The sequence below is a fragment of the Diuraphis noxia genome, unplaced genomic scaffold, assembly GCF_037042655.1.
Source record: "Diuraphis noxia isolate RWA-SAM2 unplaced genomic scaffold, SU_Dnox_SAM2 contig0005, whole genome shotgun sequence".
Taxonomy (NCBI): Eukaryota; Metazoa; Arthropoda; class Insecta; order Hemiptera; family Aphididae; genus Diuraphis; species Diuraphis noxia.
Window position 1 is genome coordinate 41,165,719 of NW_028301715.1, and position 14,778 is coordinate 41,180,496.

Below are 14,778 nucleotides of genomic sequence, written 5' to 3' on the forward strand. Positions count from 1 at the left end.
ATTTGGTAGAATATTCTTTTGCGATCAATTGGTGATAGATATTGGTGATACAAAATGAGTTTTTGACCACTTTTGGACAGAGTATACAAATATGATTCAAACATTTAACTTACTAGTGATCTTGAATTTTAGTTAACAACCTTACGTCGGACTTAAAACTTCGTTTTGCTCACCTCGATTCATGATAGTCGTTTTTTCTTAAACCTTAAGAGTATTGATATGTTTTCATTGTTTTCAACCATATACATATATGACAATAAATTAATACAAGTAAAATACTTATTTAACCATTTGCTTAATAAATAACAAATAAAATAGTACATTTTTATTGAATCGCATAATAGTGCCTACCTAATATAATAATAATAATATATGTATACATTATACATCCCTGGTTAACAACCAATTTCCAAACCATCTTAGCGGGTCGTTGGGTCGGATGTTGAACATTTTCGACAGACCTGTGGAAATTGTTGGCATCATGGCGTCTTTTATGTACTCCTCCAAGTCATCCCCGCCTTCCGTGGTTGCATCCACTTTGTCTAATATAAAGCAAATTAGACATGACGAAGTCTTACAATATTTTTATAAACGAATGAAATAATAAAATGTAACCACGTGATAATAACATATAATATAATATCGTGCAGAAAATCGGTGCGTACTGTTTGGGAAAAAGAATTTTATTTCTCGTTCGGCCGCTGCAGGAGAATCGCTGCCGTGGAACGCGTTGGCTACCGGATCTGACCCCAGTTCCGTTCCGTATATGGCTCGTAGACTGACCGGAAACAAACGCTTGGCCCGAGAAACGTCCGCCGGACCGATTAGCCGCTGCCATTCTTCGACGCAATTTCTTTTGGACAACACGTACACCACTACTGGGCCTCCGGACATGTGATTGACAAGTCTGGTAAAGTATGGCGCTTGTGCGTGCTCTTCATAGAACTCCGCCACCTGATCCCGGGACAAGCGCAACACTTCCTTCTATAAGACGACATTATATTGTGCAGGGGACTTGGTTATTCCGATATGTATTCCGAGAGATTTAAACGTTAGATAATATTCCGACGTGCTATATAGAACGGTATTCGACCACAAGGGGAACAAATTATTGTATCAGGAAGTTTTTAAAATTTTTTTGATACAATAAACTTTATGATGTTATAAACAAAAATGACTTGATTGTGACTCGGGAAATTCTTTAATTACTTATACCATAATAGTCTTATAGGTTCTTAAATGTCGATCATAATCTTATAGATTATAACTACCTATATACATAATATCAATTTCGATGTTTAGTATGGCTGTAGACTACGGTTATTATTAAAAGGGTAACGATAATAATATAGGTAGGTATGATTGTACGAATGTTTGTTAGACACATCCATTTCAAAAAATGGAAACATTAAACGGTCAACACCTAGTAATTAGTATAAAACAATCAACATTTTACTTTTGATACCATTTTATGTATTATCTTATTTTATTTTCCCTAATAAATAGTAAAATATACTACATAATATTATGTCAAATTGTAAAATTATTAAAATGTAATATAGGTACGAGTAATAAAGCTAAAATAGAAATTCATCATTGTTTTAATGTTAGGCACCCTTTTATGATCGTATGAATTTGGCACCAGGGCAAAATGCAGTTTGATCACCCCCTAAATTCACCACTGCCTATGTGACAAGGTTATGTGTTAGAGTTAGAGTACAAACCGTTTTGACGATAAATCCATTTTGTTCCATCACACATTCCACCTTGTACATCAACCGGACAACTTCCGGTTTGATAATGGCCAACGTACATTGGAACGTCTGGTCGCCACCATCGTCATCGTCGCCGCCGTCGAACAACGGCACGTCGGAAAATGAAACCGGAAACGTTTCATAGCCAGAGACTTGTCTGGACTCGTTTTCTAGTCGCCCTGCGTAGCTCGCAGAGCAAATTGACGAAGATGGTGACGACCGGTCGTGGCCAGGCAACGATCTCGTGCCCAGCGAATAGCAGCTGTCTCGAAACATGACAGAATTGGCTATTTTCCGTCTATAAATGATTCCCACTCGCTCATTAATTTCAGACGCGGTGGCGAAGAAGTCGCGTAATTTTTGTTTGTTGACCGATCACTATGCGATGATGTAGTTGTTCGTTTCAAAATAAACAACGCCGACATGTATGAGGATATTTCTAAATTTCAGATTCACATACAAAATAAATAATAATTGAAAAAAACTACTTGTTCGAATTTGAGGCTCCGTTTATAGAGAGTCTCATTTGAAAAACAGAAGTTTATATCGTCACAGGGCACTGCTTGCAGAGTAGTACAAAAAACTCAAGAATTTGAAAATATTATGATCTTTAGGTGTATATGAAAATTAATAAAATCAAAATTTTAATAAAATCATAATTAAATTAAGAATTGGTGGAGGAAGGGTGAACATGCTTAGTGAATCATTCTGTATATTAAATGCATGAGCTTGGACATGCTCAAGTAAATAAATAAACCTCAAAATAACACATACATTTTCAACATTATAAATAATAAGTAACCTAACCATGCCATGGGCGTCCCCATCTTTCTCCCCCCCTGGGGACGCCCATGAACCTAACATATATTAATCATAGTTGATTAAGTATTAAAATATTAAACATTTTAAACTTAATATTATTTTGACAAATATTGCAAATACGTCGTAGCGTAATATTAAATACCTACTCTTAAAAGAAACAAATTATTTATAAATAATAGTTATTGTAATAATCCGTATAGCATTTGATTTTATCTTTTTGATATGACGTATAGTTTAAATTTTTTCGCCTACATGGGTTTATTCAGCCGTGGGTCTAGCTCAATATCTTTCGCATGTCTATGAATATAATATATGGAAGCTTCGAAAACGGGGAATTTAATGATATATAATAATACGATGAGGATATATATTAAAGTCACCTATCATCGTGGAAAACGCCCAGAGCACACCGTTACTATTAAACTCGTTCGCACAAGGGAGGGTGCGTGAGAGATATAGAGAGAGAAATAATAGGTAATACCGTATATATTTTACACGTATATACTATATAGAGAGTTCGACGAGTTGTCCAACCACCTCCACCATCTCCACCTATCAGTGTATATTATGCAAATTCTGTCGTAAATATGGAAATTATCGGGAATAATATATTGTGCAGTGAATATGTTCCATTAAAAATAGCGTCGAGCAAAGTGAAATAATTGTTCATGATATAGCGAGTACAAAGTTATATATGTATATATATATATTATGCGCTAATAAAATCATATAGTACGACAACTCTGCACAGTGTATTGAAATTAAGAATATAATTATTTTAGGCCTACGCGTGTATATAGCACTGCAGCACGCGCGCATATAAAACACATTTTAATATTAATATGGACGTGTTTGGCCGCCGGTCGTCGATCGATAACGCTCGTGACACCTATTTGATTGCCTTTGACGGGAGTAATGAAATCATTTTCCATCATATATTCAATATTATATGCTACTGCGCGACAATTTTCCGTTATCAAATTTTCGGTTTTGGCGATAAATATTAAACGTGATATGCCCCGCACACACAATATTATACCTAACGACAATGTCCGTCGGGCGAATCCCGACAAAGAGGTCCACCGTCCACCCCGAATTATATATTTACTCTGGCTTTTTTATTGGAAAAATTTGACATTTGCAAACATATGTTCAATGAATTTGAGGTGCTGACATTTATAACGATAGCCCAGCACGGCGAAATATAAAAATGTTGATGTTGATGATGGTTACAAATCTTGGCGACATTTGATTTTAAAATGTATATACTAACGATTAATAACTAGGTAAATAATATTTTTACTTTTTACAATACCTCATGAATGTTGTATAATTGAATAAACTCTAAAGTATTTAAAAATACAATAAAATATAGAAACGAATATTATTAGGCATCTTTAAACGTAACTCTATGAAGTAATATAAAAATGGAAAATTCTCATATAAAATAATTTTCATATTCACGGTTAACGCCAATAGCGATATTATTATTATTATAGGGGCAATATTATATCTGATAAAATTATATCTAAAATATAACACATTTAATATGTATTTTATCTACCCATAAGGCCATAACTCTCGCGGAACAATACCGCGGTTGGGGTTGAGAACGCCTCGTCGATATAAAAATATTTTATGAATATTGACCGTGAAGTGTTTAGTGACCTGCAGACCACGCGGTCGTTTGTCACTGCAGTTCCGGTGTATATTATATACTGATCAGTGCGAACGTCGGTCGGAGGCATTAAAACCCTCAAAGTATCCCCCCACCCATCCCCTCCTCTACAATAACCTCATCAGTGACGATGTTTTCTCTCCGGAGGATTATCATCTTTGGGCCTACACCGGTTCTCCACTCCCGAGAAGGGGGTTAACCTCCGACGTTTACGCTCGTTGAGCACCGCGAGAGTTTGCATACACCGACCGAATTGACCGCCCCGTCGCGAAATAATAGCACTCCGGTCGGCAGCAGACAGGACGCGAAACCTCGTTATTTTTTACGGATTCCGGACCCAATTTTACGATATGGCCGTAAACCGTTATGAATTGATTCGGCATATTGAAAAATCCCATTGAAAAGGAAAACCGAGAAAAAAATAAATACGCGACCGGGGGTGCGGATTATGAGATCACCGGCTCGAGGTTTTCCGTTTTATTGTAACAATAATGTATACCATCATAATATAGTATAAATGTACGTATAATATATAATATATATGTATCACTGATTTATTTATGGACGAAAATAACGACGTTAAAAAAATAAAAAATAACTACGGTAGTCGGTAGACGTATTTATTGAACCAGCGTGGCGTTCCGGTAGCGTTTTCTTTTTCCATCCTCTCGTTCAATTTCCGTGCTGACCGGCTACCGCAGCAGATCGGTTATTCGGACAACTGCAGTGTATATAACCTAACCTCGTATTTTTTTTTTTCATAAAATATAGCATTTATTATGATGAGAGCTAACTAAATTTAATATTGTCTTATATTAATAAGTATATTATGATCTATATATTATTATGCTTTGTCCAAAAATAGTCTTATATTACGTCTTAAGGCTCTGTCAAACAGAAAGCGTTATCTTCACGTCGAGTGATTTTGTAATTTGTTACAACTCGGCGTTATTCACGCGCGTGAAAGCACCACGCCGACGGGCCATTTACCGCCTTAACGCGCGTCATAACGCGTTCTGTTTAACAGAGCCTTTATAGGACACGCGTATAGGTATCACATAGAACAGGGGTCGGGAACCTGCGGCTCTTTAATTAACAACCTGCGGCTCTTTGGATAATTGTCAATATATCGATATCCGTAAAATATAAATTATATTATGCTAAATAATATTATATTTGTATAAACAATAATAATAATAATATAAATATAAATAATAATGAATTAATGAAATAAAGTTTTCCATATTTTCTAAATTTAAGACGTATTATTATATTTTTATTGCCTACTAAAAAAGGTTGTTCAAACCTGTAGTGTGGCTCCTGGATATCATAGTTTTGTATTTTTTTTTTTAAAAATGGCTCTTTCCTACGAAAAGGTTCCCGACCCCTGGCATAGAAGCACCATCCATGTTCAAAACTTCAAAAACCTTGTTGGTGGTTTTACAAGCGCCAAATGGTACTAAAATTGTTAACATATTTCAAATCTATTCTTTTAGTTGTAGATACTCATTATCTGAAACTAACTGATTCTATAAGTTATATTTGTATAATACCTCACGTTGAGTATACTCAAAATAGACAAATTATAATTCTATAGTGAACCGTTAGTGTAACATATACGTATTCTTGTAACTAATTTTTGATTCAACACACGATTCTTGAAAAAACGCGTTCGCCTATTTTAGCAGTTTCTAGTAATTCATACTGCAACTAAGTATAAAAGCCTCTATTTGCACGATATTCCACAACATGATGCCATTGATTTATCTAAATATATATCAATATATAAATTATAAAACAAAATATTTGAAAACATATAAGTGCTAGAATAATGAATATTGCAACAATCGAACGAATAAAATACTCATTGCAGCAATTAAATCTATGTAAAAATTAAGAATTATGTGTATTGGATTTTCGGGGGCATACCTACCGATTTTGAGTCTGTGGGTGGTGAGTGCTAAAGAGATCCTAGCACCGTCCCAAGTTGCACTTACGTGGCTGTTCGCAACACGTGTCACGTATGTTACAACGAGAAAAACAGATTTTGACACGGCGTGCAATGGGGTCCACTGAATAATATAAGTATTAACATCATATTATTCTACAATTTTCACAACTATTTCTTTGAAATTTGCATAGCCTGTGAGTATTACACTTTCGAATGCAGGAAGGTTATATAATGAATATTTCATGTATTAAAATATAAATTGCAAGGGAAGGGGTGGGTGAGCTTGACACACTCTCCATAATATTGTACAAACATAAATCTTAGCAAACCAAATGAGTTTAGATGACGACAAAGGTAGGTTATTGTGTGTAGAAATCTGAAGCACAATTTTTAACGAGTATACGGTATTAATTCGATTGAAGAATTTGTAGGTAGGTATATACTTTTATCATAGACTTTTTTTCATTATTATTATTGTTATTAGCTTACAATTAGATTAATAAAGTAATCCAGAAAAGTTTTAAGTTAAATGAATAAACAAAATTGAATACAGTGAATAATAATCAATAATAATGTAATACAACGCACTCATAAACGTATATCGGCAACGGGTCGCATATCGATTGACTGCTGTGAAAAAGAACTGTGACCATAATCATATAACTATACCTAATATTTCTAACTGTCATATACCTACTACTTATTTTATACAATCTACAGGATAACAATACTAAATGATAATTTAATATTTCAACAATCATCATCGATAAATTCTTTTATTAAAAATATTGTAATAACTATACGCAAAAATAGAAGAACAAAACAGATGTGTCCGTTGGCGAACGAGTCAAGCTCGCGCGAACTCGTCAAAAATTTATGGACAGCAAATTGTTCACTCAAAAGCCTATAAATCGGGATTAATGTACATTAATGTATAGTACTATGCCACTATGTGTCCCCTCGCCAATTCTGCGTACATAATAAAATATTTAAAATGGGCGTAGTCGTGTGTTTTATATTATATTCATATATTCGGTTAAACCTATAACCTTTATACATACAACCTAGGTACTGGTCTGCGTGGTCGCACTGTTGTTTTAGTACTGATGCTGACGACGCTCGGCGGGCAGGGTACAGCGGTGCGGTTCGAAACGGTTTTATATTTTCTGAATATTCTCGCGAAGTTTCGACACACAAAACGCTCACATATAAATAATAATAATAATAGTATTACAATAAAACTATAAAACACAAAGCCGATTCAGGTGCGTTTATTATATATTGACGACCCGAGGAGCGTTTACTACCGGAATAGCATATATAGTACGATAAAACCGTATAGGTATATATTAAGCGTATATATATATCGGTTTGAGAGCTTGGTATATACATATATACGTCGTTTAATCTAATACGGCTCGTAAAACTAGACGAGCGTCGGTCGCGCACTAATCGCGATTTACGGCATTTAATCGAAATCCGAAAATGACACCGCTGCAGCGGACCTCCGGTATGTGGACAAACAGTGTGTGTGTGTGTATGAGAGAGAGAGTGAGTGAGAGGTCGCCCCAGCAATAACAGTAACAATATAAACGCCACTGCAGCCGGGCCGGACACGGTACGTTTGTTTTAATTGTTTTGGCCGCAATGGAATTATAAACACGGCAAAGGCGTTACGGTGCCGTTCCCTCTGCAAGTGCTTATAATATAATATAACGTACATAATGCATCTATATGTATTATTATAGTATAGGTATATATGGGTAGGTAGACGCATTATATTGAATTGTCGCTAACGAAAATCGTATTATCGTTATATTACATTGTATATAGTTATCTATTATAATATTATATACACTGCGATGCACATGCGATTAGTAGGTATTTTGATTTTTTTTTTATCGCCATTGCGGATTCTTAAACGAAATCCGAAACGTTATACGATTCGTATACACCATCGATTCGAAATGTCACGCCGCATCGAAGACGTAGTATATACGATGGGGTAGGTATTCCAATTTATCCAAATTGCTTTACGAAATGAAGCCAATAATTATTATTGGTACAGTGGTACAGATAAGTATTTAATGGCGGGATTGGTAAATTGGGTCCCGAATCACTCTTACTCGGTAAGTTGGGTCCTGGGGAAAAAAGATTGTGGGTCCCTACTATACTAATAAAAAAAAAAATTTTAAAATTTCATTATTATTATAATATTATATATTATGTATTCTATATGAAAGTAAATTTAATTATATTATATTATTTTATACCTACATCATTATATTGATTAAAAGTATTACAATTACAAATAAACCAGTAATGTTATTATTTGATTTGAGTTTATTAAATCAATATTAATGAATTTATTACCGATATAAATAATATACTTAATTATGGAATTTATTGTATTAATTAATTTGTATTTGTAATATTTTTATGAAGCAGGTATATCATAATATACCTATACTTTTATTTTTATAGAGTAATAATAATGAAATTTATTTCATTATTTTAATTAGTAGCCGGGACCTGTAATCTTTTTTCTTGGACCCAATTTGCCTAATATATTTTTTTCTGGAACTCATTTTACTGCTTTCAAAATGTAACAAACATAACTCAGAGCCAATTTACCTTGCCACTTTAATGGGTGCTCTGACAAAAATCAAAACGCATTTCTATTTAAATGGGACCGATATTAATATGATCTAATAACTGATAAAATATGTACAACCGTAGAATTAATATTTAAACATAATAATAAAAAATATAATATAATATAATATAATAGGTAAAAATATAATCCCAGTAATATTGTTATTTATTGTTAGTCGAGACAATAATATTTTGAAGTGGAAGACTGAAAGAAAAAATTGGAAACGAGTGGATAATAATGAAAATAAATTATCCTTTGTAAGTCCTTAGATGGGTCGTAAATTGTAATCTTAATTGTATTAACATAACAAAATGTAACCCAATCCGTGCCCGGCGTTTAGTTGACACAACAGAATATGAGAATATGACGGATGAAAACGTTTTATGAACGTATAAATCTGACTAGAAGAAAACAAATAACGATAATGCTTTTCTTTTTATATAATAGGTGATAATAATAACAGTGGATGTTCATTAAAATAAAATATTAATACGCGCAGAACGTTCAGTAAATACGAAGTAGCTACGAACAGAGAACGTTTAAAACCATCACATCATTGTACAGAATTATTACATTAGACTATTATTTAGAGATAATAATTTATAATTCTCTATAAAGAAACTTATTATTCCAATGTATTGTAGTTTTATAAGATTAATATATTATTATGTTGTGTGTTGTGTTGCGTTTTAAAAGAATCGCGTTGAATGGTATGATGAAACACATATCATGCACTCGCGATGATAACTCAATTCGGAATAATACAAGTACACACGGAGTATCGTATTTTTATCGAAATTCCATTTTGCTACTTCCTGTTTTATCCTCGTATACCTATGTCCTCCGTGTGTCTGTATATAATATACACGAACAACAATAGATGTATAAAAATAATAATAATATATTTGTACGACACCGGAGTCACGTGGACCGGAACCGCAAAGCTGAAATCTTTTTAAGCGTTTGCCTTTGTGAAAATAAAGAACCAACTCGTTTTTTCCCTTTTAGTTGTTTGGCCCTCCGCTATCGGTGCGGTATCGGTGCAATATTGAATTTTTATTGCCGGAATCCATTAGCGATCCCTATTCATTCGCGTTGTTTTTTTTTGCACGAAATATACGTAATATACTATAACCCATAGCGTAGAGCAGTAATTCTTTACATAAAGAAAATCGTACGATATGCTAAACGACGGAACGCTCGAGGGGCTGATTCCAATTTTTTTTTTTTTTTGTTAGACGAAAAAAAACAATGCAAATTTATGAAGCATAACAAAAATGTACATACGCAAAAATGCATGAGTATACTGAACGATTTGAGCGAGTACGAATTTATTTCCATTCAAAACACACCATCGATATCCGCTGTGTGGTAATAGTTATTGTTATTTTATTACGATTTTTTAAAATCTCTTATTAAAATAACAATTTATTACAAATTACAATAACAATTATTTATAGCTAATACATAGTATGTATAAAATTTATATTACTTTTCTATTACTACTTTTAGTCATATTTTCTGTTGGACTAATTATTTCGGTAGCCATTATGTAAATAATAATACAAGTAATATTGATATCGTAGATATTATTATTAGGTACATTGCTTATATAATATAAATATAGTATTGCCTTTTGAGTCCATTATTTTATTTTAAAAATAGCATTTATATTTATAACATTATAAATACTTGCATAGGTTAGGCGTTGTATTATAATCTCATAGATTTATGATTTAAATACTTGTTTAGGAAGTAAGAAGAAACGTAAGTTCTAAATACCTAACCTTATAATTTATTACTATGATTAATTTATGATTGCATAATTTTATGCTACCTGTAGGATAATATGCATATTTAAATTTATTTTTCATATAAAGAAGTGACATTTATTGAAAATATACAAAGCTCATACTTATTTATCTAATAATTTTATTTAGTAATAATTCATATCTAAAATGTACAGTTAAATTAAATATTTCCAATTTGTATATTACAGATAGTGTTTGTATTTTCAATGTTTATTTTTAACTTCAACCAAATATTAATCTTTTTTTTATTCGCACGGTCAGTCAAACGCCATAAGATAAATGACACATGATACACTCTGTTCATAGGTACTTGGATACAACTTAAATAGTACAATAAAAACCTCAATTGAAAAAATTCATTATTGAAGGACAAAGTTGCGATGAGTATGCTTGATGAATCATCCTGTCTAATAAAGATAGGCGTGCACACGGGTGTGGTTTATAGAGCTATAGCCACACCTGATGGTGGAAATTTTAGGTAGGTACCAGGTAGTTTACTTAGTAAAATAAGTCAATAACTCATTTTTTTAGAAAATCGGCAAGTTTTTTTTAACAATTTTATCATAGACATTGTCGTGACTGGTGCAATACCTATCATGTTTTGCATGATGTCTAGTTTTAAATTTTTTTCATGGTGGGGGTTGTAAGGGGATAGGTGGTCAAAAAACAAAATAAAAGCCATACCTGAAACAGGAGTTTGCGCACGCCTATGCAGTAATAATGCTTAAAGTATTTTAGAAACAGGTAGGTACCTACTCCGTTTTGAATCTTACATTATTAATATATTATAATACGGTATACGCAAACGAAAAAAAAAATTTAAAACTCACCAAAATAATTGTAAAGAGGTACTATATTTTCTATTCGTTCATTACAACTTCACGACAGATACATATAGGTACATACCTACCGCATCAGCATGCTATTATGAAAGGTTAAAATCTGAAAATAAGGACGTCAGTATCTGACTGCAGTCTTCAAATATTATGTCATAATGGTATACAGAATACCTATAATAATACTATACAACAGACTGTCAAAGGGATTTTCTTGTCGTCATTTGGCGCCGATTCGTATAATGCAGGCGTACAGTAAACAAACGGAGAAAAAAATCTTTCGCCGGTGCATCGATCCACGAGGGATTTTCTATTACCGTCGTTATGTCCGTCTTACGGTTGTATATCAAAGGAAAGAATGCGAACGACAAACGATCATGGAGGGTTTAAGGAGATTTGGCAGAGTCGTTGCATAAATAAGTATTACAGTGGCGACGCTGTCCCACGAATTGCCATAACTGCTGCAGCCGCACTGCCGAATTACTCGGTTTCTTTTCCGGGACGTTTGATACGGTTCCTATAGGGCCAAAGGCGCTCCAACAAGAATCCATGTCGTATATGCAAATGGACCGCGGTAGCCTGCTGGAAGGGTGGGGGAGGGACACTTAAAGGAGAAAAAAAAATCCTTAAGCCCGTTATATTAGGCAAATCCGCGTTCGTTTGGCCGCCGGAACCGTGTACACGAGTTTTACATTATTTTTATTATTGTTGTTATTATTATTTATTCGCGTCTGTGCCCGCCGTATACATGAGGTATTTAGGTGTTTTTTTATGGCTCTCGCGGCTTATATTCCCCGCGAAAAGTTATTCGTTTTGATTAAATTTTATTGTCCACACAAGTCGTTTTGACCGATCCGAACGATAAAAACAACAACAACAACAGCAACAGCAACAGCAAATCCGCTCGTTATTATATTACGAAGCGTGCGTATATTATTTAGACGATATGTATATACGTATAATATTTTAATAATAATATATTTATATTCGTATAGCCCCATTAGGCCTTAAGCGATCTCCTCTCTTCGTCGTCATCAGGGAATCTTTTCCTCGCAGATTGAGCAGGCCATGGTTCATTTTTATAATTTGTTTTGTGCAGCGGCGTCCCGTTGCAATTCAATTAAAACACGCGCGGAGTGCATTCGTGGAGTGCATTCGCGTGCAGTTTACGTCATATAATTCGATTGTATATAATACACGCGCGTCTGTGATCGCATAGTGCAACCCACTCTTCTTCTATGCACCGTCGGGGGAATGGTTTTAATACGATTTGGATTGCAAATAGTGCATAGTCATCTGACTCGCTGCAGTTGTCCGATCAATAACCGTTATTGCAGCCTCGTGGCTCGTTCCTAATAGTCACTCGTAGTCGTCATAGCGATCATATAATAATAATATAGGCATATATAGCGCCAGTGCGACGACATTATTTCGAAAATTGAAAACCATTAAGATTTGCATAAGAAACGAGAACGCGGGTGAATGTCGTTTCGATTTGTCCCCCGAAACGGTTGTTTTTACAAATTAGGACCGTTTGGCAGCGAAAGGTTCGGGAGAGGGGACGACCGTTATCGGCATAATACACGCCATGTTGCCATCGTCTTCCGAAAGCGAAATGTTTAATAATAATATTATGTGTACAAAAATCACAAATTGCTTTGGCCGAGATTGGGAAAACAATTTATGCTCCAAACAAACCTGGAAGACTCGGAATTGAAACGGAAACGCATTTGTTTTTATTTTTTTCGGTCTTTAGCATTCGCACGAAAGTTTCTATTCTATTATTTACGCAATCGACTTCATTATTATTTTGAATTTCATCTTGAAAAACTTGGAACACTGCAAACTTTGCGAAGAAAATAACATATATATTAACATATAAATGGTTAATTGAAAATAAACACGTGTGTGCGTTTGAATATTGAATAATACTATAAGCATGAATACACTAATGTTTATCGTCCTATTTCTAGTGGAATGTTCTTGGGTTGATTCCTTGATTCATAATTAATATATTGAATCGAAGCGCGAAGACATCACAATATTTACAACCATAAAATAATATATTTTATGATGGATACGCGATAAATGATTAAAATTTAAGTACTAGGTACCTACTATAATTTCGTTGCACGTACACGCACATCACGAACAATAATTATTGTTAAAATTATACGAGATGCATAAATGCGAGGAGAAAAATCCAAGTGACTTTTGAAGTAAAATAATATGATCTGCACCCTTAATTTATTCCAAGGAGTACTCTCGCGAGAAAACTCGATTCATTATAATATTACGAAAACGTGACCCTTACAACAATTTTATTTTAATAATCCGTTACACTTTTCCGTTTCGATGTTTTACCCTCTTCGAATGAATCTGTTAACGAGCGACTATTTGTTACTCTTTTAATTAGCGAGAGATTCTTTTTATTAAATAAAAAGAGTAATATAATAGTCATCTGACTGTTATATAGTATCGACTGAGATTTTTTTCTGTTGTTCGCGAATTACACCGACCCGTGACATTCCAATTAATCGGCTACGGTAATTCTTATAGAAGTTATGCATATATATATTTTTTCATTTTTTTCCACCCTTATAGTCTCATTAATTTTCCCCATTTATTTTGAAGATATTAACTCAATTCATCAGACCTGATGTCCACCGCTCAGTCCCTATATTTTGACTCATATTTTCCACGTCACTTTGTTGTGTTTTATTTCCCAATTCACTTTTGTGCTCCGAGACATTATAGTTGCTTTCGTATTGTGCACATAAAAAAATAAACAGTTTACAGCAGATTATTAATCATAATTCATAAAATATATAATAAACCAATGATGTTTTTTAAAATTTAAGTTAACGTGTACAATTTTTAACAAAAATCCATAGACTTCATTCTACTCTTAAACAAGAACTGTGTATAACAATAGTATTACGAGCGGCAATTAAACACCTTGCTGCAGACATGTATAGGCTGTTTGAGACGACAAGCGTCCATATTTACAATGATTATAAATAATTGTGGATTTTAGCTTTAGACCGAACACAATAAATCGTAGGCTGCAAATTTACTAGTCGATGCATTAAGTATATTTAATAATTATTATAATTGTTAACTAAATAATTTAAAATTAAAATACACTCTATATATGTATATGATACGGTTAAAGTACGAATACCGGTTAAACCTAGAATTTACCGGTAAATCCTAGGTTTCGCCGACTACTGTTGGTAAATGTCCGAATTTCGGACATTTACCAATTGA

At 33.6% G+C, this 14,778-nt stretch overlaps 1 protein-coding gene across 1 annotated transcript; it reads right to left on the bottom strand.

Moving 5' to 3' along the window:
• Positions 1-236: 236 nt before the first annotated feature.
• On the bottom strand, positions 237-2,364 carry LOC107173434 (uncharacterized). Its single transcript, XM_089229426.1, has 3 exons — positions 1,725-2,364; positions 666-984; positions 237-542 (listed from the first exon to the last, which is right to left on the bottom strand). Exons 1-3 carry the CDS (start codon positions 2,028-2,030, stop codon positions 382-384), a joined length of 786 nt encoding a protein of 261 aa, XP_089085552.1. The 5' UTR covers positions 2,031-2,364; the 3' UTR covers positions 237-381.
• Positions 2,365-14,778: the final 12,414 nt, after the last annotated feature.

Bases quoted from the DNA above. Each gene is read 5' to 3' on its own strand.
- LOC107173434 (XM_089229426.1), bottom strand. From the start codon at position 2,030: ATGTTTCGAGACAGCTGCTATTCGCTGGGCACGAGATCGTTGCCTGGC. The intron at 985-1,724 runs GTTTGTACTCTA...GTCGTCTTATAG, and splicing joins ATGGATTTATCGTCAAAACG to AAGGAAGTGTTGCGCTTGTC. The intron at 543-665 runs GTACGCACCGAT...GCTTTATATTAG, and splicing joins AAAATTCTTTTTCCCAAACA to ACAAAGTGGATGCAACCACG.